This window comes from Staurois parvus, unplaced genomic scaffold (genome assembly GCF_062004578.1).
Source record: "Staurois parvus isolate SC_StPar_1 unplaced genomic scaffold, SC_StPar_1.0 ptg000287l, whole genome shotgun sequence".
Taxonomy (NCBI): domain Eukaryota; kingdom Metazoa; phylum Chordata; class Amphibia; order Anura; family Ranidae; genus Staurois; species Staurois parvus.
The window spans coordinates 23,721,819-23,747,407 of record NW_028318083.1 but is presented as its reverse complement, the minus strand read 5'-3'; the positions used below and the strand labels follow the sequence as shown (position 1 = coordinate 23,747,407).

At 38.5% G+C, this 25,589-nt stretch overlaps 1 protein-coding gene across 2 annotated transcripts; it reads left to right on the top strand.

Annotated features, from left to right (window-relative positions):
• The first annotated feature begins 16,460 nt into the window (after nucleotides 1-16,460).
• On the top strand, nucleotides 16,461-25,064 carry EDN1 (endothelin 1). Of its 2 annotated transcripts, none has more exons than XM_089682319.1 (5): nucleotides 16,461-16,922; nucleotides 21,280-21,454; nucleotides 22,791-22,934; nucleotides 23,078-23,191; nucleotides 24,069-25,064. In XM_089682319.1, the coding sequence occupies exons 1-5, from the start codon at nucleotides 16,862-16,864 to the stop codon at nucleotides 24,208-24,210; spliced, it is 636 nt and encodes a 211-aa protein (XP_089538445.1). In that variant the 5' UTR covers nucleotides 16,461-16,861; the 3' UTR covers nucleotides 24,211-25,064. The 2 variants fall into 2 exon arrangements, with proteins under 2 accessions (XP_089538445.1, XP_089538446.1); XM_089682320.1 differs by lacking the exon at nucleotides 16,461-16,922 and adding an exon at nucleotides 18,858-18,930.
• Nucleotides 25,065-25,589: the final 525 nt, after the last annotated feature.

Sequence of the window (25,589 nt, the reverse complement as noted above, 5' to 3'; positions counted from 1 at the left end):
CTAAGGAGTGCAATAAAGTTGGACACAAAATAGGAGTGCGTAGACGATTAGGAAGCCATGGCAATGACGCAATGGCCAAAGGACAACAGAAGAGAGGTTCAATAGAGACCAAGAGGGTATTGGACCCTTTAGCCGTAATATATGCAAGTTGAGCAATTTGAGATGCTTGGTAGTAGGCTTGAATAATTGGGGAGGCCAATTCTACCTCGTGGTTTTGAGGCATATAATATTAATTTATTCATCCGGGGTTTTCTATTTCCCCAAACAAAATGAAGAACTTCAGCTTGCAGATGCTGTATATTTCACCTCTCAGGACAGCTACTGGTAGGGTCCTAAAATAATAAAGTATTCTAGGTAAAAAAATAATTTATAATAGAATTGACTCTGCCAAACCAGGACAAAGAGAAATACGCCCAATGGTGGAGATCTTCCTTAAGTCTCCGGAATAAAGGAGGATAGTTAGCCCTATAAAGGGTATCAACAGAAGACGTTACTTGAATCACCTGTCAAGTTTTTATTGCTATCTGTGCCCCCCTAAAGCTAGATTCACAAAATGCTGATTTTCCTGTGGCCACGTTTGCACAGGAATAGCAGCCGATCCCTTTGAATGGACTGTTGTACCTACAGAAACACAAGGGAAAGTTCCTGCACCTTTTCCAGAGTCGCAGCTGCAGGGAACCTGCAAAGAGCTACGCAGTTCTTAGAATTGAAAAACACTCTGTGGTTTTCAGTATGGGGGGTGCTATTAAGAGTTAATGGCACCCCTGCGTGTCCACTAACAGCAGTGTTTTTGCTGTGGGGGCAGGAATGCGTGGGATTTGCATGAAGTTCCTCACCCACTCAGATTTGAACCTAGCTTTAGGGAGATTCACCCTCTCTATTTGTCCTGTTTACCGTTATTGCCGAGAATGAAAGTGAAAGAAAACCCCAAATTTTGGGCTTTCACCAAAACAGAAAAAGAGGGGAAATCTTCCAACTTGGTGACAACCAGGGACACCCACACTTTGAAAGGATTTTCTATCACTTCCTGTTTGGGCTATAGAACAGGAAGCAAAGGGACATTTCTCCAATTTTCTTCCCAAACAAAGAAACAAAAAAAATGACAGGGGTTATAACCCTCCCATAGCCTTTCCAAATTGAAAAAAATCCTTTAGTTCCAATTTAATCTAAACTTTTATTTTGTTTTCCAAAGTGTCCATGACTCCTTTTGCTGACCATACTAAGAACAAAACTGCCTTCATCTAGTTTAGGTTTTAAGGCCTTGTATACACTTGAGGCTGGGGTTGGTAAAAACAAGTGGCTGTGCTGTGCATTTACTGCTCCCCACTGATCCCCCTTAGGTTGCAAAGCAGTGGATGGGTGTGTACATATGCTTTGTGTGGGAAAATGTATTCTCATACTTGTGCTCCATGGACAGTACCAGCTGGTGAACATAACCTGTTCAACTGGCTCCTCATTGCCTTTCAAACACCCTCTAAAGAGCGATACACTGTGGATTGCCATTAAGAGGGCACCACAAGGGTAAAGGATCGCTAAGAGTGTGTTTGAGTAGTAAATAGGAAAACTAACAATAGAAAGTCTGCAAATCCCACCATGGAAGTAATGTTGCTAATGAAAACACCTGTGCATTTACCTAGTTGTTAAACAAACAAAAAAAAAACATACAATAGGCTGGCCATACATTACATAATTATCTTCCAATTTTCTGCCCAATTTCCTTTAGATTTACCTTCACCTGTGTAGTGCAAGGGCCTGCCTAATTGGATACAACTGAAAGTGTTGTTTAGATTTGTCCTCCTATTATATGGTTTTTGGTAAATCTAAACCAAAAATCTCCAGATAATTGTATAATGTATGGCCAACCTGATACTTTTAGCATGTGCTAGATGTACCCACAGGCAAATATTTGACAAGTTTAGGAGTACTTCTGAAATCCCCTTCACACCTGACAGTTTTTGTGCCTAAGGCTGGCCATACATTATACAATTATCTGGAGATTTTTGGTTTAGATTTACCAAAAACCATATAATAGGAGGACAAACCTAAACAACACTTTCAGTTGTATCCAATTAGGAAGGCCCTTGCACTACACAGTTGAAGGTAAATCTAAAGGAAATTGGGCAGAAAATTGGAAGATAATTGTATAATGTATGGCCAGTCTAAGCCTATGCGTGACAATGCTCAGCAATAGGAAAACCATTCTTTTCATTACAGGCTGTTGTCATCTCTTCACTCAGTTGCTCGAAAAGGTACTGTATTTCATGTTTTTTGGCTCCATAGACTTCATTGAAAGTACCTGTAAATGTGCGACAAAAGCAGTTTGAGTGTTTTTGCATACATTTGTTCTCTGAACTGTTCTTCTCTACTCTTATCCTCCTCTTATCCCACCAGGAGCATGCATACACATGCGAAAACACTTGTAAAACACTTGTATCCCTCTCTTCTTTTTTTTGGGGGGGGGGGGTGGGAGGGTGTTGAGAAATAGCCTTCCCCAAACAGAATACGGTTTTAAGCCTGTAAGTATATAACAGAACCAGAACCTTCGCTAAGTGGAAGTGTGAGTTTAATAAAAAAGATAGCAGTACCTCCACCCAGGACAGGGCCTCTGTTATGTGCGGGGATTCCCTTCCTGGGTAATTAACCAATAATTACAACAAGGGGGCATGCTTTACGTCTGGAGGAAAAGAAATTTAATATCCGAACACGGAAAGGTTTCTTCAAAGTGAGAGCTGTAAAAATGTGGAATAGACTCCCTCAAGAGTTGGTTCTGGCCATCTCAGTGGATTGCTTCAAAAAAGGCCTGGATTGTTTCTTAGATACACAGAATATACTGTAACTGGATACTAACATTTATAGGTAAAGTTGATCCAGGGAATATCCGATTGCCTCTCGGGGGATCAGGAAGGAATTTTTTTCCCAGCTGGAGCAAATTGGATCATGCTTTGCTGGGGTTTTTTTTGCCTTCCTCTGGATCAGCTGTGGGTATAGGATTATAACTTTTTTTCTCTATGGTTGAACTGGATGGACTTTTGTCTTTTTTCAGCCAGACTAACTATGTAACTATTTAGATAACCCAGCATTGCCAGGCAGCAGTCTCAGCTAGACCATATGAGTAGTAATGACCAAACTTTAGGTTATAATAATAAAATAAATAATCATTATGTTAGGAGCTTATTTATTTGTTAAAGTACAGTTACAGTTTAACCATTTATTCATTCTGATTTGCTAGGGAAACAGAATCCTTAAAGGTGAACTCTGAGCTAAACAAATATTGTGTCAATAGAATTGTATTGAATACAGTGTATTCTCACTTGACTCGGACTCCTTTCTTCGATATGTGTGTAGCGCTACCCCCGAAGTGGCCATTGTGAATTTGCAGGTTCTTGACCTAAACTGTGGAAAGGCAGCCAGGCATACAGAAATAGGTGCAGCACAAAAAAGAGGCTCTACTCTCAGAATCCTGGAACAAGATCAATCCAAAAGTGCAGTTTCTTGTAATCATCAACTACCAAAGGGTTCCAGGGGCAAGAACCCCCCCCCTTTCCTCTCAGCTCACAGATCCATTCCCTCAGGAGGGAGAAAGACAAAAAGACAATATCTTCAAGGTTCCAGACTACTTAACAGCCTCCCAGCCACTGTCTGGGCATACCTCCCCAGGGATTGGCTAAGCCCTGCTCAATATTCAGGCTGGTCATTTGAATTCTCCCTCCCTAAGACACTTCATCCAGAGGCAGGGGAAAGCAATCAAACTCCCAGCCTTTGAAACCCTAAACAGACTAGACCAAACAATCAACTCCAGTAGGAACCAAAGACTAGATTTACCTAGCAGCCTAACTGGTAGGGTGCTACATGTGCCATAATCCAGTACAAACCAACTTCTTCACTTTGCCTTTGTCAGTAGTTTTGTCAAAAAAAGACCGGTCACTGCCGCTTTCTCTCCTTGTGCAGGGTGACTGATCTATTATTTATTTATTTCAGGTACTTATATATCACCGTCAAATTACGCAGCGCTTTACATATATATTGTACATTCACATCAGTCCCTAACCCTCAAGGGGCGTACATCTAAGGTCCCTACATACATACACATACTAGGGCCAATTTAGACAGGAGCCAATTAACCTACCAGCATGTCTTTGGAGTGTGGGAAGAAACCGGAGTACCCGGAGGAAACCCACATAGGCACAGGGAGAACATGAAAACTCCAGGCAGGTCTTATGTCCATGTCTTGTAGTTTTCTGCAGGCAGCCTGTGACAGGAGGACTTACTGAGCCCCTTCCAAAAGCTCTGCTCTCTGCAGAGGCTATGTGCAGCTCATAAATGGGTGCAGCTACTTTTACAAGGTGCTATCTGGGTTTGCAAGAACCTTTGGTATACACAAAGTATATTTGCATCTTTGTGGCTATTAAGGAATATATTTAAATGTGTCTTGAATTCAGCTTTACACATATGAGAGGATATTTTGCCAGCTGGAATGCTTAATTGTGCTTTTTGTTTGCTTGTAATACGACTAACATAAAGTTACAGTAGTAAAGACTAAAAATATAACGTAAACAATCTCCTTCATCCTAAATAGTTAACAAAGTACAGAAAGTTTTTATCATTTTGGCTCCAGTATCATTCAACACACTACTCTATGTGTAACTGGATTTACAATGTGTAAGTTCCCGTAGTTGATCCAAAATTGGGTACTTGGCTTACTAGACATTTTATTGTACTGTTGTTCAAGGACTTTGGGTCTTTAGATTCAATCCAAAGCACATTATTTTAAGGTCTTTTGATTTAGAAAACAATTTGTAGTGACAGATCCCTCATTACATCATCATGTACTAGAAGTGGTCAGCAGGAGCTTTAAAATAGTAAAATAAAAAAAAAATTAGTTTCAGACTTATATTAAAAGGGTATTTGGATTTTTAATTGAGATTAGATTTGCTCTTCCAGTTTTATTTTATCATTGATTTGGGCACAATATCTGACAATTAAAGATGTTTGCTATCTAGGATTTTTTTATAGGAAGGCTGTGATGAGAAAAATGCTTTGCAAGGACCCTACTGCTTGATGACCAACCTCAAGATGGCTCACTTTTTTTGCCTGAACTTTGGTCAGTGCACCTACTGCACACTTTGATTGTTTACTGATAGGGATGGCCTTATTTTTGACAACTGTTTGGGAATGATTAATGGGGGTTATAGGGGGAGTGTGTACCCTATACTCATTCCCCTTGGGGCAGATATACAGGCCCCGCTATTATAAAGGGGGTATACAGATTCTTAAAAGTCCCTTGGGGGAAGAGGCCCTTGGCCCTCAACATAACAAAAAAAGGTGCCATGCAGAGGGGGAGAGGTTTCACTCCCACTTCTTTCAAGGTACTCCTTCAATGTTCAAAGCCATGCAGCCTGGTATCATTCAGAATAGGGGGATGGGAAACCAAGCTCACTGCCCTCCCTTTCGTGGCCTGGCTGCATGCCTGGATAAGGTCCTGATTGAAATTTAAAGGAAACTCCAAGCCATTTTTTTCTATTTTTCTTTCAAAGAGACAGTGCGTGGTGGCAGGAAAACATTGTGGGCAGCAGGTCATCATGACTCACAATGGACATGATTACCAATGTATTTACATTGGGAATACTAATGTACTTTATACTTATTCCCCAGAGAGGACATATGTTAAAAAAAAATCTGAAGAATATATTTTAAAAAAAATATTTAAAAAAATATTTTTTTTAAAAAATGTATTCAGATTTTTTTTAACATATAAAAAAGTCATTTCAACATATAGTTTTACATATATTTGTAAATGCATTCCAAAAATGTAGATTTGTATTTTTAAAGACATACAGTACATTTGAAATGTATTTAAAAAAAAAAATTTCATCTAATTTGTAACAAAACAAATTTCAACATGCAGTGTATATATATATATATCTATATATATATCTATATATATATATATAGATATATATATATTGAAATATATTGAATATGGCCAAAATTGTAGCATTTCAAATATATGGCAATATATTTGGGAAGAATATTTTTAAAATATATTTCAAATATATTTTTCTTCCATGTGGGCATGTTTCTGTCAAGTAGTAATGTTCTATACAAACAAACCTCCGTTGCTTCTGCTAGGGAGATCCGGCCATCCATCTGGCTTAAAGCGCCATTAGTGTTGAAACCTTGCCAGGTCCCATCATATCCAATGTATACAAACAAGGGAAGTCTTCAAAGATATCATGCAGTATCTGTTAGTGTTTTATTCAGTCAAAAAGCATGGTATACAGCCACCTCCACATGAACACCTTGAATTGATTTGTACTGTTGATGCATACTCATAAGGTCTAAGCACACTATAAATGTAAAAACGAAACATGGAAAAAGCCTGGAGATTTCAATTTACAATGTAGCTGTGTACAAAGCCTCATCTGACCTCTGTACTTGTTCTTGAGTACACACATACAGTATAACATGTAGTGGTATATAGGAGAAGAGTAGTCACCATGCATGGTTCCCATGGAAAGCTAGCCCTCTCACAATGGTGCACTTTGACTTTCATAATATTAAATTCTAACTTACCACTGTAAGTTGCAGTTAAATATTATTAATGCTTGCAAATGTCTATTAATTCCTGCACTTAACATATTCCTGCAATATCAGTGTTAGCTTTAGGGGTTCACTTATTCCTACCCTCCTTTCCATCTTGTGCAACAAGCTTCCCACTCTCTAAGTAACTATTGCTGGCAATGTCTTTCTGAAAACAGATTTTAAAACTTAACTTTTTTTCTTTTTTTTTTTTAAAGAAAAACAAACATGTTATACTTACCTACTCTGTGCAATCATATTGCACAAAGAGACCATGAACCTCCTCTTCTGGTCTCCCCTGATGGATCTTTAGGCTCCTTCTCTTCTCTTTGTGCCCCCATAGGAAGCGGCCTCCTATGGGGGACACATTTGAGCTCGCTCTCAAGCTGGGCTGTGTGTGTCCATTGACACACACAGTGCGGCTCAGCCCCACTCCCAGCCCTCTTCTCACAGAATTTGATTGATGGCAGCAAGAGCAAATGGCTCTGGCTGCTGCCTCTGTGAGCAGAGTCATAGGAGAGAGCCGCTGCACATGGGCACAGCACTGGATCGAGACGGGATTTGTATAATGAAGGGTAAGTATACAGGGAGTTGAGGGAGCGATACAAATGCAGGGACATTTTTACCTTATTGCAGGGAATGCATTAAGTAGGGTTGTACCGATACAGTTTTTCCATCGCCAAGTACGAGTACCAATGCTTGTGCTCAAGTACTTACCGATACAGATTACCGATACAACTGCAGTGCGATTTGAGCCATTCATTTTGTATGGCTCAAAGCGCACTGGAAATGGTGAGTCAGACAGGAATTGCACTGAATTCCTGTTCAAATGAAATCTTTGCATTTGATTTTGTATGGGTTCAAATTGCACTGCAAAGGTATTGGTTTTGGGTATCGGAGCATTTGCACGAGTACATTACGAGTACTCATGCAAATGTTTACCGTCAGCACCGATACTGGCACTACCGATACTGGTATCAGTATAGGTGCAACCCTAGCATTAAGGTACAAAATATCCAGCCTTTAGGACCACTTTAACACTTCCTGTCTTTGAAAACCCGAGAAGCAGGAAGTGAAGGAGGAGAGAAATGGAGAACTGAGCCACATGTCCTTACACACACAGAGGCTGCTACTGCACCTGTGTTTTCACCCAGACAAGAAGCAGAGACTTTTATGCAAGTATTCATATGTTAAAATTATTTAAGTGCAGCTTCCCATAGCTTCTTGAATGTGTTTCTGAATCCAAGAGACAGCTGTATCTCTGTCCTATTGTTATTATCTTACATGCACAGTGTCAGATAGCTAGGTCTGTGCAACTGTATGTGTGTGGTGGTCACTTTCCAGTGCATTAATATGTGAATTTGTTTATTGCTATATAGTTTATCTGCAGCTCCTGTTATTCTGATTAACCCTGTCCCTTCTGGTCTGGGATTCTATATCTAGTTTCAGCTCAGGGCTCAAAAACCAGCATAGGCTAGAGCCAGGTTAGGCATCCAATGGCCACTTCTGGTAGTTCTGGCCTTTATTTCCTTGTGGTAGGTCTGGCTGCAAGTCAGATTAGAAACTAGGAAGGGAGTAAAACACAGAGTAGATAGGCTTACTCTGAGCTCCAGTGCCACGTCACAGTTCCTGTCTTTAAGAAGCTCCATTCCAGGCTGGTTGGAAAACAGTTGGAGGATATCTTGTCTTTTGGTCTCCGACACAAACACAGACGCTGCATCATTATCAGTGTCCCAAATGTTGCAGTAAAGTCCAATTTGACTTTGCTGCAATATTCATAAGTATATATACCCGGGTATATGTGCCAAGTTCCATCAGGACTCCTACTAGGCCCTTTGCTGATAATACCTGTTTGCACATTGGCTGTATGTACTGTTATTAATCTCTTTTCTATATACTATAAATCTTGTATTATTTCAATACTAGTGTACACCTTTACTATATATACTTATGGTTAATGTTATATGTGGGTTGCAGTAGTTCTGCTCCCAATTACTTTGTTTAGATTACTGATTAATTTCCTACGATGGAAATCCCCTCTGTGCATAGAGGTCCTGTCCTGGCTGGAGGAATTACCATCTTTATAATCAAACCCACTCTGGTTTTGGTTCTCTTATTTATCTACAGGTTTGGTGTAAAATCTTGTTTGGGGAGGGCCATTTCTCATAACCCCCTCAAAACAGAGCTAGACAAGTAGCCTAATTTATGCTGTGTGTACTGTAGGAGACTAAATATAGTGAATGCAGGGTCATGGGTTTAGTAACACTTTAAAATGCTGGGATCGGACTCAAAGGAGTTAAATGTCCAGTGTCCATGTGGTCTTTTGGTAAATAGAGCCCTGTCTAGTACTGTGAAAAAAAACCTTGCTTAATCTGGCTGCAATTAAGTAGATACAATTTGAAATGAAGGTGGCATTTAGAATCAAGCACAATTGCAATGTTTGCTGGCTAGCATCTCGCTGATTGATTTCACTTGTTGCCTGGGGTTGCTCTTCTTTCTGTTCTGTTCACAACAGACTCAATAAGGTATTACCGGGACTGCATTAGCTGAATACCACAAGTACATCAGACCAGCAGAATTTCCTCTTGGGGAAGTTATGACAGAGAGACTTGGAATGCAGTCTGCGTTCTCTAGTGCTGAAGTCCACTGATGCTCCCATAATATGTGACTTCCAGAACAAAGGTATTCTTTCTGTATGAATCAGTAGACAATAATTATTGGACAAACATACACAGTCGCTTGTGCACTGGCATTTGGCACTGAAATATTGCAGCATTGTTTGAATTTCAAAACAGCTGTCTGATTTCGCTGTTTCAGATAGAATATCTTTCAACGATATCACAAACTTCACAGCCAGACAGACTACATCTTTATGATATGTTGGAAAGTACATAATTAGCTCACTAATGACCGATAATAGAAGTTCAGCCATGAAAAAGCAAAAATGACTGTAATGACATATGATTGTTTTTTTTTTTTTTTTTTAGGCAGATGCACTGGTCCCAGCTTCAGCTACGTGTTATCAAATGAAGCTGCTGATGACAATGGCACACCATCCATTTGTAGCTGTAGTCACCAATATCAGTAATTCAGTAGCTAGTTAGAGATACCTGGGGAATAAAGCAGAGATATTTGTAGCTGCTACAAAGTTGATAGTGTGAGATGGCTCCTATATTGGAGATTCAGCAGTTGGCTGTGATCTCTGGCATAGGTATCTAGATCACAACACAGAATTAAAAATCCTTTTGCAGGGTAACCATTTTATAAGTATTCCAGCAATATATTTTACTATTTCCCTAAGGTTCAGGTAATGAAGTCCTCCCACTTGTCATAAGGGGCTAGTTATAAATGAAAATATATAATACCAAATTATTAGAAATACAAACTATATTGTTTTCTCTAAAGAAGACACTCATTACTGAAGCTTAAAGTACATAAAAACTGAAGACTATAAAATGTAATATATTGCAGCTTGCCAGTACTTTGATTAGATGGATACATGAGTTTCTTCTTTCAGTTTTTCCCCTTTATTTTCATCTAGAGATAACACACTTTCTGTCTCAGGTGTCCTTTTATGAAACAGAGATCAGCGGCGATCCTGAGGATTGTAGCTGATCTCCGATCATTAGTGGTTTAGGAAACAGAGATGATCAGTGGAGAACATGTTCTTCACGGATCATCTCAGCACACAGATGGCCAGTATATGAAGGAGCGATGTCAGTCCTTCATTGGTGATCTGTGTTCTCCCTCCAGATTGTCCAGCCCAGAGTGGGAGAACCTGAGGAACCGCAAATGAAGCAGCGATAATTTACCGCTGCTTAGTAAACTGTGTTTGACTGATCTCTTACTGTAATCTCACGAGATTATACTAAAAGCCGCCATTTTCCAGAGTTTGTAGATCGTTCTCCTTTCATTCAGATAACTGTCCTACACCAATTCATAAAAAGGCATTCACAGGAGAACTGTCTCCTCTGAGAATGCCAGAGAACTGATCAGAAGTCATTTACCGCTGCATGATAGAAGGACACCTATGTGTGACAACAATACCTCACTGTAATATATTTTTTGAAAAGCGGTTTTTTTCAGCCTAGGACAAGGCTACAAAACACCCCTCCCCCTTCTCCATAACATAGGGGGAGATACTTCAACATATGCACCTACTCATTGCTAGGCATGCAAATGTTGCCTAGTAGCCCTCTAGATGCACATAGGTAAATGATATTTCTTTACATAGGTAAATAATGTTTCCAAAAAAAAAGGCTTCTAGCTGATTTTTAGGGCTCGTTCACACTTGACTAATTTCTAACTCTTGCCAAACGCCCCTTCCCAAAGCGTTTGACAGGTATTAGACAGGCGTTTGGGAAGCGTTTTGTAATGCTCCTCAAATGCTCCCCAAACACCCTATGCATGTTTTTGAGGAGTTTGATAGGCATTTGCCAAGCATTAAAACAGCACCACAAATGCCTATAATGAAGTTTAATGGTATTAACGCTCCGCAACCACCTTGCAAATGCCCATAAACACATGCCAGAGGAGCATCACCATAAACTTGAATGGGAGGTTTCAACTCCTCCTGACTTGACATGAGGTGTCAGTTTTGCCGCGATGCTTCAGTGTGAACAGCACTACGTGCTGCCATGTGTAGAATTTTCATAGGTGTTTGAGGAGCATTAAAAACCTGCTAACAAAGCTAGTGTGAACTTAGCCTTACAATTCAGTTTTGGCAAGTTGGGTCTACATTCTCATGTAATAAAGATGAAATATTATAGATAGAACCAAAAATGTTGGTCTTGTTTGTAAAGGCAGCATGCATTCATTTCCCTGATCTCCTGACAAAGAAAATACTGCCTTGATTGATTAATTGATTGACTAACTGATTGGACACACAGTTGGTGCAACTCAGACCATGGCCTCATATGTCAAGGAACATGGAATGTCTGATAGTTGTTGTAGTCCCTGCAGAGCTACCCAACTCCCCAGTGTACCAAAGGATGGACCTGGACTCGCTTGCACTTTACTGATAAAAAAGTGAATGGAAAATTAGCAGCTTAATTGATGATAATAATAATATTGAAATATTGTCAATTGGTTGCACAACTGAATTACAATCATTCACAGCTTGATTTGGAGTATCCAGATCTTTAGGGTGTATTCATCCTAAATGCCCACCACCTAATTCCCCTATCCCACACAGTGCAGGCCCCCAGATGTACTCCCTGAATATTTTGAGGTCTTTTTTAATACTTACATTTTTGAGTCTTTTAATACTTACATTTTCCAGACGTCTAGAGACTGCTCACATGACTCTGTCCTCTTCCAAACTCTTCCAGTGGTGCGAATTCCTCAAAGATGCGGAAAGTTGAACTAACAGGAAGACATCACTGCCACTCTTGGCATCTTTGTATTTGAGTGCATGGCGTTATGGTGTCACCCCCTCAGTCCATGATGTCCTGCACTCACAGGGTGTCTTCAGCTGATGCTGGTCTTCATTCAACCTTTAAGACTGCTGACATCTAGTGGTGAAAAATAATTACTACTGGTTGGGAAGGGGGGGTGCTGGTGGAGCCAGAGAAAAGATGAGTATTGTAGCCAGACCTGCTTTTGTGTTTTAAGGCTGCTGGAGCTTGCCCAGAGTTGTCCTTTATTTCCTTCCCACTGAGCGTAGTCATATATGGGGCTTCACAGAAGTGGATCTTTATTTGTGGGGTTGCATATATGCTCTCTTTTGTTTGTGCTGAAAGCGAACGGCACAGCAAGCTCCAACATAAAGACCTCTCATCGAGAGTTCTGGGTCTTGTACTAACAATTGGGAACCGAGTGGACCTGTTCCTAATCACCTGACCGCTGTGATAGCCTCTGATTGGCTGTCACAGTGACCAGTCACTGTACAGCCTATCCTGTGTTGTTTTCTCCTCTTGAAAGGAGAAAAAGATACATTGTATTACATAAAGGATACATTAGATAATGCATTGTATCCTTTTCTCCTTACTAGAGAAGAAAAACCTAAAAAAAGAAAGTGCATGTAAAAATAACAAATAAAGGTAAAATAGTTGATCAAGGTCAGGGTTATAGTTAGGGTCAAGGTTGGGGTTAAAGGCCATGGTCAAAGGTCAGGGTCACAGGTCATGTGCAGTGTATCATAGGCAGTGGCGTCCCGAGGCAGGTGCGGGGGGTGCGCACCGCACCGGGTGACAATTACCGCACGGGGTGACACCGGACCCGCTCCACGAAAAGGTAAGTTGTAAAGTAAGCATCCTGCGGGGATCGTTGGCTTTCTTTACAACTTACCTTTTCGTGATGTGGGTCCGGTGTCACCCCATATAGGTTGCATGCCGACAATCCCTGCAGGATGGATCAGATCTGTGGATTGGGGACTCCGATCCATTATGCTCAATCCGCAGATCCGAACCATCTTGCGGGGATCGTCGACATGCAAGCTATACAGGGTGACACCGGACCTGCTCCACGAAAAGGTAAGTTGTAAAGTAAGCATCCTGCGGGGATCGTCGGCTTTCTTTACAACTTACCTTTTCGTGATGCGGGTCCGGTGTCACCCTGTATAGGTTGCATGCCAACAATCCCCGCAGGATGGACACCGGACCCGCTCCACGATAAGGTAAGTTGTAATGAAAGCCGATGATCCCCGCAGCATGGATCGGATCTGTAGATTGGGGAGCATAATGAATCAGAGTCCGATCCATTATGCTCAATCCGCAGATCTGATCCATTCTGCAGGGATCGTCGGAGGGGGTGTCACCCAGTGTTATCACACTGGGTGACACCAACCCTAGGGACGCCCCTGATCATAGATAGGAATAAAAAATGTAATTTAGTGTCAGTGCCAGTTAGTGTCAGGGTGTTTTATGTGGAATTAAAAAAGCAAAATACACACTGTTGTTTCAGGACCTACTTTGGATACAAAGAACAAATTACACTTAAAGACACATATTCTATTTTCTTACCTTATTCCCATTTACAGTATGTTCAAATAATAAAAACACATCCAGCATGCTGGAGATGTTTTTGTGACTACACAGCCCCCACTATTTATCACTTGTTACCTCTATAGTACAGAACCACTGAGATCCTGAAACATGTATGTTGGATTATAAAACACAATTAGCAATTTATTTTGATCTGATTTTTTGCTCACAGCCAGCCGGGATTAACAAGTGGAAATATTTTCAGTTTTATGATGTATATATTGGTGCATTTTCTGTGTGCCAAATTAACAATGTCATAAGACAAATTCTAAGTGGTCGCTCACAGTCATGTAGAAAGTACTATAGCACAGTTCATGTCCAATAGTGTGCGCCAAATGACTTACATTACAGAGTGAACATCATTACCACAGTGGAATTAACTCTTTAAGGAGGTACTACTTGTAAAGTGGCATATGTGGACAAAAGTATAAATTGCAGCAATTGTACTTAATATAAGTACAGGGTAATTTGCAAGATAAAACTTACAAAATACACTGTACTTATGTTTAAACATACTGCATTTATTTTATTTCATAAAAAATTGTGAGTCTGGTGTCATTTTAATTCCCTTTAGCATTAAAATAACACTCCTAATATCTAATAAATATCTTAAATCTCAGAATACAAGGATAAAACTTGAAAAGTACACTGTACTTATATTTAAACATTTTAAATGTATTTTATTTTATAACAAATGTGAGGGTGGTGTCACTTTAATTCCTCTTAGCATTAAAAAAAAAACCCACTCCTAATATTTAATTAATATCCTAAATCTCAGAATACCAGGATAAAAGTTGCAAAGTACATTGTACTTATATTTAAACATATTTCATTTATTTGATTTCATACAAAATGTGAGAGTGGTGTCACTTTAATTCCCCTTATAGTATTAAAAAAACACTCCTAATATCTAATATATAACTGTACTTACATTTCTTATGAAACAAAACAAATGCAATATGTTTAAATATGAGTGCGGTGTCACTTTAATTCTTAAAACTTTAATTAAAGTAACACAGCGCTGTATCACAAAGAATGGCCTGGTCAGGAAGGGGGGGGGGGGGGGTAAATCCTCTGGAGGGCAAGTGGGCAATTCTCAGAATACATGGATAAAACTTGCAAAGTACAGTGTACTTATATTTAAACATATTGCATTTATTTTATTTCATAAGAAATTTGAATGTGGTGTCACTTTAATTCCCCTTAGCATTAAAAAAACAATCTTAACATCTAATTAACATCCCAATTCTCAGAATACCAAGAAACAACTTGCAAAGTACACTATTCTTACATTTTTTATGAAATAAAACAAAAGCAATATTTAAATATAAGTACAGTGTACTTTGGAAGTTCTTTCTTGTTATTCTGAGAATTACGATATTAATTAGATATTAAGAGTGTTTTTTTAATGCTAAGGGGAATTAAAGTGACAACACATTCAAATGTTTTCTGAAATAAAACAAATGCAATATGTTTACATATAAGTACAGTGTACTTTGCAAGTTGTATCCTGGTATTCTGAGAATTGGGATATTAATTAGATATTAGGAATGCTAAGGGAAATTAAAGTGACACCACACTCACATTTTTTATGAAATAAAACAAATGCAATATGTTTCAATATGAATGTGGTGTCAATTTAAATCCCGTAACATTAAAAAAACCCACTCCTAAAATCTAATTAATATCCTAATTCTCAAAATACCAGGATAAAATTAGCAAAGTACACGGTACTTATATTTAAACATATTGCATTTGTTTTATTTCATTGTAAATGTGAGTGTGGTGTCACTTTAATTCCCCTTAGCACTAAAAAACCCACTTCTAATATCTAATTAATATCCTAATTCTCAGAATACCAGGATGGAATTAGCAAAGTACACTGTCCTTATATTTAAACATATTGCATTTATTTGATGTCATTAAAAATGTGAGGTGGTGTCAATTTAATTCCCCTTAGCACTAAAAAACCCCACTCCTAAAATCTAATAATATCCTAATTCTCAGAATACCGGGATAGAATTAGCCAAGTACACTGTCCTTATATTTAAACATATTGCATTTATTTGACGTCATTATAAATGTGAGTGTGGTGTCACTTTAATTCCCCTCAGCATTAAAAACCACTCCTAATATATAACTGTACTTACATTTTTTATGAAATAAAAATGTAAGTACAGTTATATATTAGATATTAGGAGTGTTTTTTAATGCTAAGGGGAATTATTTTATTTCATTATAAATGTGAGGGTGGTGTCACTTTAATTCCCCTTAGCACTAATATCTAATAAATATCCTAAATCTCAGAATACAAGGATAAACCTTGCAAAGCACACTGTACTTATATTGAAACATATTACATTTATTTGATTTCATTAAAAATGTGAGTGTGGTGTCACTTTAATTCCCCTTAGCATTAAAAAGAAACCCCACTTCTAATATCTAATATCCTATTTTACTGCCCACACAGCGTCTGATAAAAAGTAAAAATGATCAATGTATAAGATGGCTCTTGCTGCTAAACTGTGTTTGGCAGGATCTGCCAAAGAATTCATCAAGGTGTCAAATTCCACAATAATCTACAGTTAATTGTGTACAGAGCTGTGATGGAAAAGAAAACCGCTCATTAATAGAACATTCTTGTTTCTAAGACAGTATTTACCATCCAGTTCCAGTTTTTCCAGTTGGTAGCAATATTAAGCTGACAGGTGATATAAGAAGTGTAATTACAGTGCAGCTCCCAGTCCTCCTAGCAGCTCTCCTCTCTCACTGCAGGTGGGGGTCTCGCTCCCTCTAGCGGCAGGAACACACAATGTCACGTTGTATCCAGCAGACCGGAGTCAGGGATTTCTCTGTAGCCCTGCCCCTGATTTGGTCAGACGGCGTCTCCCTTTCTGAAGTTAGCAGAGGTTTCCTTTCCAACCTGCCCTTATCTTAGTCTGCACGTTGCTTCTCGGTGACTAATAGCACAATAACATTGTCTAAGGATAATATAAATTGAGGGCTGTTTACAAACTCTATGGCTGTTCAATATAAAAAGGAGCACACAGTCTGGCTGCATCACAATCACTTTGGACCTCTCTGAGCAATCACCAGCAGTACCACCTTCTTCTGCAGGACTTTGGACAACGGATTGAGGACCTTCATTTACAGATACTGGAGCTACTAAAGGACCATTTTCTTCATTTTCCTCCAAAACCAAAACTAGTGGGACATTTTATTATTAATACTATTTATTGACTTTTTTTTGGAATTCCTATTTTTTTGCTGATCTTCAAGGAGACTATTTTAGAATTACAATGGAACTAGAAATGTTATTTTATCTGCTCATGGTTCTTCTTCAAGGGACTTATGCAACAGGTAGAGTAGACTTTGCTGGATCTGTTACTATGTCCTATGCTGACAATGGGTGAATATTGAATTCTATTACTAGTTAGTTCTGGCTTGTCTAAGCACCTGTTTATGTTCTTGGAGACTGTAGTCAGACTTCGAGATCAAGGTAACATTTAGAAGGAAATCTTTGGGTTCTTTCCTAGGTGAAAAAGAAATAGAAAGAGAAATACCTGCAAATGCATTCTTTAGATGAAATATGCGATTTACACATTATAGCCGCAGGCAGGAACATGTACATTAAAAATCACATTGTATAGCCCCAGTGATGGCATCATGGCATGGGACAAGTAGGGTGGTCATGCCACTGCAGTCCATAGGGCTTTTGGTCATTCATATATATATATATATATATATATATATTTTTTTTTAAGATTTATTTATTTTTCATGGTACAGGTAGGATGATCCTGACACTGTAGCACACAGTCCATTCCATGGATTATTGGTCTGTTATGGTCATATATGATGGTGAACATGTCAGTGCAGGGCACAGTCCAGTCCATAGACCTTTGGTCTTAAAGGTTATATATACATACATATTCATGGTACAGGTAGGATGATCCTTGCACTATAGGATACAGTCTAGTCCATAGACCTTTGATCTTTAAAGGTTATATTTATACCTATTCATTGTACAGGTAGGATGATCCTGGCACTATAGGATACAGTCCAGTCCATAGACCTTTGGTCTTTAAAGGTTTTTTATATATATATATATATATATATATATATATATACATGGTACAGGTAGGATGATCCTGGCACTGTAGGATACTGTCCAGTCCAAAGACCTTTGGTCTTTAAAGGTTATATACATATTCATGGTACAGGTAGGATGATCCTGGCACTGTAGGATGCTGTCCAGTCCATAGACTTTTGGTCTTTAAAGGAGATATATATATATTTGTAGTACAGGTAGGATGCTCTTGGCATTGCAGGACACGATCTAGTCTATAGACTAGAAGATCATATACAAATATATAGACATAAAATCATGGTTCAGGTAGGGTGACCATGGCACTGCAGGGCAGGGCACATTCCAGTCCATGAACTTTTGGTCTTTAATGGATATATATATCCATATATATATATATATATATATATATATCTCAAGTCATGGTACAGGTCGGGTGATCATGTCACAGCAGGACACAGTCCCGACCATTGAGTTTTGGTCTTTAATGAATAGTCCTCTTAATTAAAAATATAAATACTTTATAATATTTTAGTTGTTTTCTGGCATAATATAAATATTTTTGACATTGTCTAAGTATTAGTTATATAAATGCGGAGCTGTATTTGTAAACTCTGTGGGTTCTCAATATAAAAAGGAGCCAGTAAAATGGCTACACCACAGTTTTTAGATCCATATATAATATTTTTTATAATATTTATGACCTATTAGTATATAATAGATTTATTACAGTTTCCCACTCCAGTAGTTTTTTTTTCTATATTGCTATGCATTGTAGAGAGTAGTAGTGAACTCTCATCAAAAGGGTAATATGTTTTTGTTTTTATGTATTTTTTTTTTTTTTACTTCTGTTCCAAGCCCCTGGTCGCTTGTTAATTCCTGCGATGGGAACAAACACAATTAGGACAGGTTGTGCTCTGAAGGCGATGTATCATGGCAGTAAAGTGTGATTGTTCTAGATTGTTAAATTGCTATGTGGATGCGTTTTATGGCCGGATTTGGCAGCCGGCAGTGATCAGGTGTAGGAAGGAGAAGCAGATCGGGATTAGGAGGAAGGATTCTCTGGGAGATGAAGCTGACAGGCTGAGCAGCTTGTTGTGGGTGTTCCAGCATGAGCTCTACATTTATTGAGCACATGGGATCAGGGAGGCTGAACAGCAGGACTGCCTTGTGCAATGCTAAGGACTCTTTATGTGCTGTGCTAGCCTTGCTGTGGACTGATTCTCACACCTGTTGTTACATCACATCATGAGTTCCTTTATATCATCAGATGCTCAGAAAAGTAAGCAGAACTTCATGCTGAAAATTAGCTGATATAAGTTGAATTAAGTAGTTGTATATAAAATGACAGATGTGAAATGTTAGGTGACATATTCCCTAATGTGTGGACCTGTATGAAATGTATTCATTACAGAAATCATGGAAATCATGGAAATCCAGGAATATAATCCAGAATGCTGCATGATTTATGATAAACCCTGTATTTATGGCTGTGATGGGCATCCTCAGCAGTCACTGATGATGATTATGCATTCCTGGTTGCATGGAGATGCTCAATACTCTACATCAACCTTTATCAACCAGGGTTCTGTGGAACCCTTGGGTTCCTCCAGAGATTTCTAGGGGTTCCTTGAGCAGTGAGCAATTCCTGCCTCTCAGATAAGTAACCACTAATCACAATGATCTTATTTATAAGAGGAGGATTCTTCCTTCTGTCCCTAAATGTAAGGAACATTTTCCTTTTGACCATGTTCCTAATGTACCAAGAGTTTTGGATATAGTAATATTTATCATTGGTTCCCTGAGACCAGTAAGGTATTTCAAGGGTTCTTCCATGTTAAAAAGGTTGAGAAAGGCTGCTCTACATAATAGTGAGTAGTGTGCTATTTTTTGTGTATTACTTGGAGCTATGTTAGCATTAGACTCAAATCTTGATGTTTTAATACTGGCAATATGTTGCCATAAGACTGATCTCAGTACTTGTTACACAGTACATTTCTGCCATAACACAAGGATTTGGGGGTACTCATTATCTAGTAGCTATGCTGCCATAAGGCAAAGATTTCAGTATGCCTATTGCCTAGTACTTGGTGTTATGCAGTCTTAAAACTAAGATCTCAGAGTGCCTATTGCCTAGTATTTGGTGCTATCCTGCCATAAGATATACATCTCAGTGTGACTATTACTTAGTACTTGACGTATGCAGTTATACGGCATAGATCTCAGTGTGCCTATTACCTAGTACTTGGTGGTATGCTGTCACAAGACATAGATCACCATGTGTCTATTGCCTTGTACTTGGTGCTATGCTGTCATAGGACATAGATCTCAGTGTGTCTATTGCCTAGTACTTGGTGCTATCCTGCCATAAGACATAGATTTCAGTGTGTCTATTACCTAGTACTTGACGTATGCTTCTAAACAACATAGATCTCAGTGTGTCTATTACCTAGTACTTGGTGCTATGCTACCATAAGACATAAATCTCAGTGTGCCTATTACCTTGTTCTCTGTGCTATGCTGCCATAGGACATAGATCTCAGTGTGCCTATTACCTAGCACTTGGTGCTATGCTGCAAACAACATAGATCTCAGTGTGCCTATTACCTAGTACTCGGTGCTATGCTGCCATAAGACATAGATCTCAGTGTGCCTATTACCTAGCACTTGGTGCTATGCTGCTAAACAACATAGATCTCAGTGTGCCTATTACCTAGCACTTGGTGCTATGCTGCAAACAACATAGATCTCAGTGTGCCTATTACCTAGTACTTGGTGCTATGCTGCCATAAGACATAGATCTCAGTGTGCCTATTGCCTAGTACTCGGTGCTATGCTGCCATAAGACATAGATCTCAGTGTGCCTATTACCTAGCACTTGGTGCTATGCTGCTAAACAACATAGATCTCAGTGTGTCTATTACCTAGTACTTGGTGCTATGCTGCCATAAGACATAGATCTCAGTGTGCCTATTGCCTAGCTCTCAGTGCTATGCTGCCATAAGACATAGATCCCAGTGTGCCTATTGCCTAGCTCTCAGTGCTATGCTGCCATAAGACATAGATCTCAGTGTGCCTATTACCTAGCACTTGGTGCTATGCTGCCATAAGACATACATCTCAGTGTGCCTATTACCTAGTACTTGGTGCTATGCTGCCATAAGACATACATCTCAGTGTGCCTATTACCTAGCACTTGGTCCTATGCTGCCATAAGACATAGATTTCAGAGTGCTTGTTATCTAGTATTTGGTGCTATGCTGCCATATGGATTTCATTGTGCTTCCTACTTTCAATCCTACCATGCAGATTCTACATGTAAATGGATGTTTAAGGCTGTATCGTTACATCTGTGGGATAACATGTTTAGTCCTGCCTGCTCCTATTATTATGATAGGAATGCATTACATTGCATTGCACAACAGACAGCTGGAGTTGCATGATGTCCTGACGTAGCAATACTAATTTCACTCTTAAATGAAACTCAGAAAAAAAAGATACATGTGATACCCTCAACGTAGATAGCAGGGGCACACAGATATTCTTGAATGTCTTAAGGTTATGATGTTTTTTTTTATTTCTTATTATATTAATATACATCATTTAACCAGAGTCCCATACTTTTTTGCAGGGTTAAGCAGCACTTTTTTGGAAGAGTCTTCCCCATCTGCAGCTTCAGCCTCTCCTCACATCTCTGGGGCCCCCTTGCGGTCACGCAGATTTAAACGTTGTTCCTGTTCATCCCTTATGGACAAAGAATGTGTATACTTCTGTCATCTAGACATCATTTGGATCAACACACCAGAGTAAGTATCAAACTCTTAGATTGTTCAGATAAACACATTTGTCAAGAGTTTTTCTAAGCAGACAAGCATTTTATATTATAAATTTCATTCTTTCTACAAACTATGATTGTAAATATTTGGTTGTGTATAATACAGTTTCACAGCATTTCATATCAGGGAGTCACATACTGTATATATTGTATGAGGAACCCTGATTTTATAAGATGCTAGTAAGATTGCACAATACTTTTCCATAAAACCTGACTTTGGAGAAGAATTGACAGCAGCTAATGGCCATTTGGCACACCCAGCCTTTCCAATTTGTCTGCTTTCTCTATATTGTATAAATGCTTGTTTGGGATAGTCTCTGATTACTGGTTGCTACCTCTGTGACCATCCCAGTATTTCATCATTTTCAAGACAGTTTTAGTTCAAATATACACCGCAATAAAATTATACTGTAGTAGTAAAACATTAAGGACTTAAGTGGATTTTAATGAATTGATCTGGGCCACAACATTTATGACTAAAGCTGAAAACCCTAAAATCCCAAGGAAAACAAACTCTGGATTTTGTACATGCATTAAAATATTAACTTAACCAGAAAGATTAAAAGGGTATTGGACAAATATAAAGAAGTTGTAAGCTAATGACTACAAAACACATGCAGCAGTCTAAGTGACTTTTGAAATGTAGCCTGTATAGACAATTAAACCTCATTTTATCAGTTTAGATAAAGAATGAAAGTATGACCTAATTGGTTGCTGTAGGCAACCGTTCTTTATTGCCATTGCTAGTCAGATGAAGCTACCTCTCTATGGTATAAGTGTTCTAAATTCTTTGTTCCTCAGTTGGTTAACATAGGAATAGAATTGGTTTTGTATCTGTTGACACATAACTGGAGAGCTTCAAGTATGTATAATGCACTAATTACTCAAAACTCTGATTATGATAAGCTGTAAATGTTTGACTTACTTTTTACCTCTTAGGCATTTACAGCAAAATACTCCTAAACTGTGATTTAACAACCATTAACAAGCTATTAATTGAAATACAGGTCGCAACCTGTACAAGTTGATGGTATGCCACTGTGAAACCAAATCTTGCAATTTGTGAAATTGTATGTCATTAAAAATAAGCTGGAAATTAAGATCTTTTGTACAATGGTTACTACTGCAGTGCAATGTGTGGGAAGTTTTCATATTCTGACATTTTCTTGGTTGGACACCGAATACGGCACACAGAATTCTTTATTTTCTAATCTGCGGTTGCACCATCTTCTTGTTGAAATGTATACTGATATTATTTTACAGCATTATTGACGGAGCTTGTTTCTGTTTTTTTTTTCTTTCTGCAGAAAAACGGTGCCTTATGGTCTCGGTGGGCCTCGCTTGAAACGTTCATTGCAGGACACAAAGACGGAGTCTACAGACAGGTGTATCTGTGCCAAGCGTGAGGACAAGAAATGCCTGGATTTCTGCCAAGCCTCAGCAGAGCTCAGGTGTGTGCAAATATTTTCAGTATGTAGGACTGACAAAGCTAACTCTGAGTACACCTGTAGCAGAGGTTGCCTTTATCTGGAAAGGATGTGTTGTGAAAAGGTGTTCCTTGGCTTGTGCCTTACAATGCTTTGTTTTCTTACAGTGTCCAGCCTTTGCTGAAAAAAGAAATGCGCCAGAATCAGCAGGCCAAAGTTTGCACCGGCCTGGAGATGGGATCACTCTGTGTTGAAAAGCACCTTTCTAGTAACACAGAAAGGTGAGAGAAAACTTGCTTTTTTAAACTAATCTCTACTCTACAAAATCACCTACTTTTGCTGTGTCTTTAAAATAAAAGTAACTGATAGAATAAAAAAAAATAGTTATATTTTGGTAGTTGGTCATTTCAAGCTTTAAAGTATAATTCCACGTAAAAAAAGCCAAAATAGCTCCACCAGATAGCTTAGCTGCATATTTGTGCTCTGGGAATGCGTTTGTTGTTTGACGTTTCTAGGTGTGGTGACGAGAAACACCTATTATGCGTGCTTGATACATCTGTCTAAACTTAAGTTCTCAGTCAACAGACTTCATTCACGTGTTAGTTTGACATTTTTTTCACAGGAAAATATTTAAAACCCACAGCTAAGGGGGAACAAGTGAGCTCTGAGGATAAGGTCACATATACTGCATGTCTAAACCAGCAAACATTACAGGTCTTTATTAAGTAAAAATAGTGTTACTATAAAAGCTAAAGATTATAGTGTAGGTCATAAGTCTAGTAGTCTTTATTGGTGGAGCTCTTCCTTTTTTGGGTGTGCTAGCTGAAAATCACCTATTATATTTCTTGAAAGAGCTTATTGCCGCACAAAATTAGTTGATACTGGTAGACCATCCTGTCTATGTAAATAGGTGTAATGTGTCAACCAATCTTATTGGCTGTCCCACCTATCCAATGCGTAGCTGTACTGTTTACATCTTCAGCTCTGGCAGTGTGCTTCCAATCCAACTGGAGCGATTGTGGAGAATATTTCGATGAACATTTTTTTTTAATATAGAATTGCTTTTTAAGTAATAATTATTGATAACAGGATATATTCAATAAAACAAGTACAAATGATTAATTACATCTTTACTTACAAACACATTTGCTTTTACAGAATGGATGACATTACAAGGTCCATTAAAAGATCATTCGCTATTGCCAGACTACTGAAAAAGCTCAAAGAAATGAAAGAAGTAACGCGTCCTTGGACGCAAAGGAAGAGAGAACTTTGGAAACATATAAAAACAACATCTTAGTTAAAGGCTAGCACCCATTTCTTTTAAAGTGTGGAAGATATTGCTGTCAGTGCGTTGCTGTGTGCCCTACACCTTCTCCTTGATGGCTCTTTGCACTTAAAAAAAAAAGTATGAAGACTGAATCTGGAGATGTGGGACAATAGTAAAACTTCAGAAATGGCACACGTGGTAACTTAATATGAGATACATAAGAGGTCTAATGGAGAAGAATGCCATGAAAACAATTGGAAGGAAAATACTGGAACCAAAATTTTGGATTATCTGCCAAGCATTTCTACTGACAGTAAAACACTGGAGCGCAATATGCAAAAACACGTGCCTTATTCTACACATGAGATGCTGCATATGGAAGTGTATGTGTATTGTAAATGGACATTTATGCCATTTTGAGGACATATCACATACATACATGACTACCTCAGGTTTACTCCTCTAAAAGGGCTTTCCTCCTGCCTATAGTTTAGCTTGTTCTGTGAAAATGCCTTATTTTTTTCCTGGAACCCTTCACTTAAGCTAACCAAATCTTTGATACATAATAGATCCCAGATTTGTTTAGTGACTGGTTGGTGTGGCCTTAGAGAGCAGTTCAGTTTTTTTTTCTTCATGTTAACTGCTCTCGCAAGCTAAAAGTGGGTCTTAAAAAGCAGTGGAGTTATCTGCTATCCCTTATCTAAATTTATTATGTGAATATTTTTTAAAATAAATATTTATATTATTTTTAAACCGACTATATTTACTGTGTTAAATATCCATTGGAATAGGCCATATTGGTCTATGCATGTTTGTATTTCTGTATGAAAAAAGACCTTCGTTTCTTCAATAATAATGTTAAAATAAATATTTTGTAACCCTTATACAGCATTTGTGAATTTTTTTCTCTGTTGACTTTTAATTGTTTTAACGTGTATTAATAAGCCAGTACTGTAGGTTGTGACTGCTGTTGTAAAGGTCAGATATTCCACAGAACTGGATGTATGACTAAAAATGCCACTAGGGCAATATTTCATGAACAAAGAATGCAGAAGAGTTCTTTTCTGTCACGTCCTAAACCTGCAATATAGTCTTCTACAGTAACATAAGTACTTGCAGAGAACCTGCTAACTTGAGAATGTAGCTAATTTAGCCAGAGCCCTTGGATATTACACTTTTGTCACAACCTTCATTTTAATGGACGCTTTAAAGCCCAGCTCTGACTAAAGCTTTGTTTATTGTGGGAAAGAGAGCTTCTTGGGTTTTTTTGTGGTTTATGTTCCTGTTGGGGAAATTTGCCCTACCTTCCTGTCAGGACAGGAAATAAGGTAAAATCTCTCCAATAGGGTAACAAACCACAACAAATCACCTAAATAAGCCTTTAGTATTTTAGAATTTTATGTGGATGT

Coding starts and splice junctions, on each gene's coding strand:
- EDN1 (XM_089682319.1), top strand. CDS start 16,862: ATGGAACTAGAAATGTTATTTTATCTGCTCATGGTTCTTCTTCAAGGG. Junction 21,455..22,790: donor ATTTGGATCAACACACCAGA/GTAAGTATCAAA, acceptor TTCTTTCTGCAG/AAAAACGGTGCCTTATGGTC. Junction 23,192..24,068: donor CTTTCTAGTAACACAGAAAG/GTGAGAGAAAAC, acceptor TTGCTTTTACAG/AATGGATGACATTACAAGGT.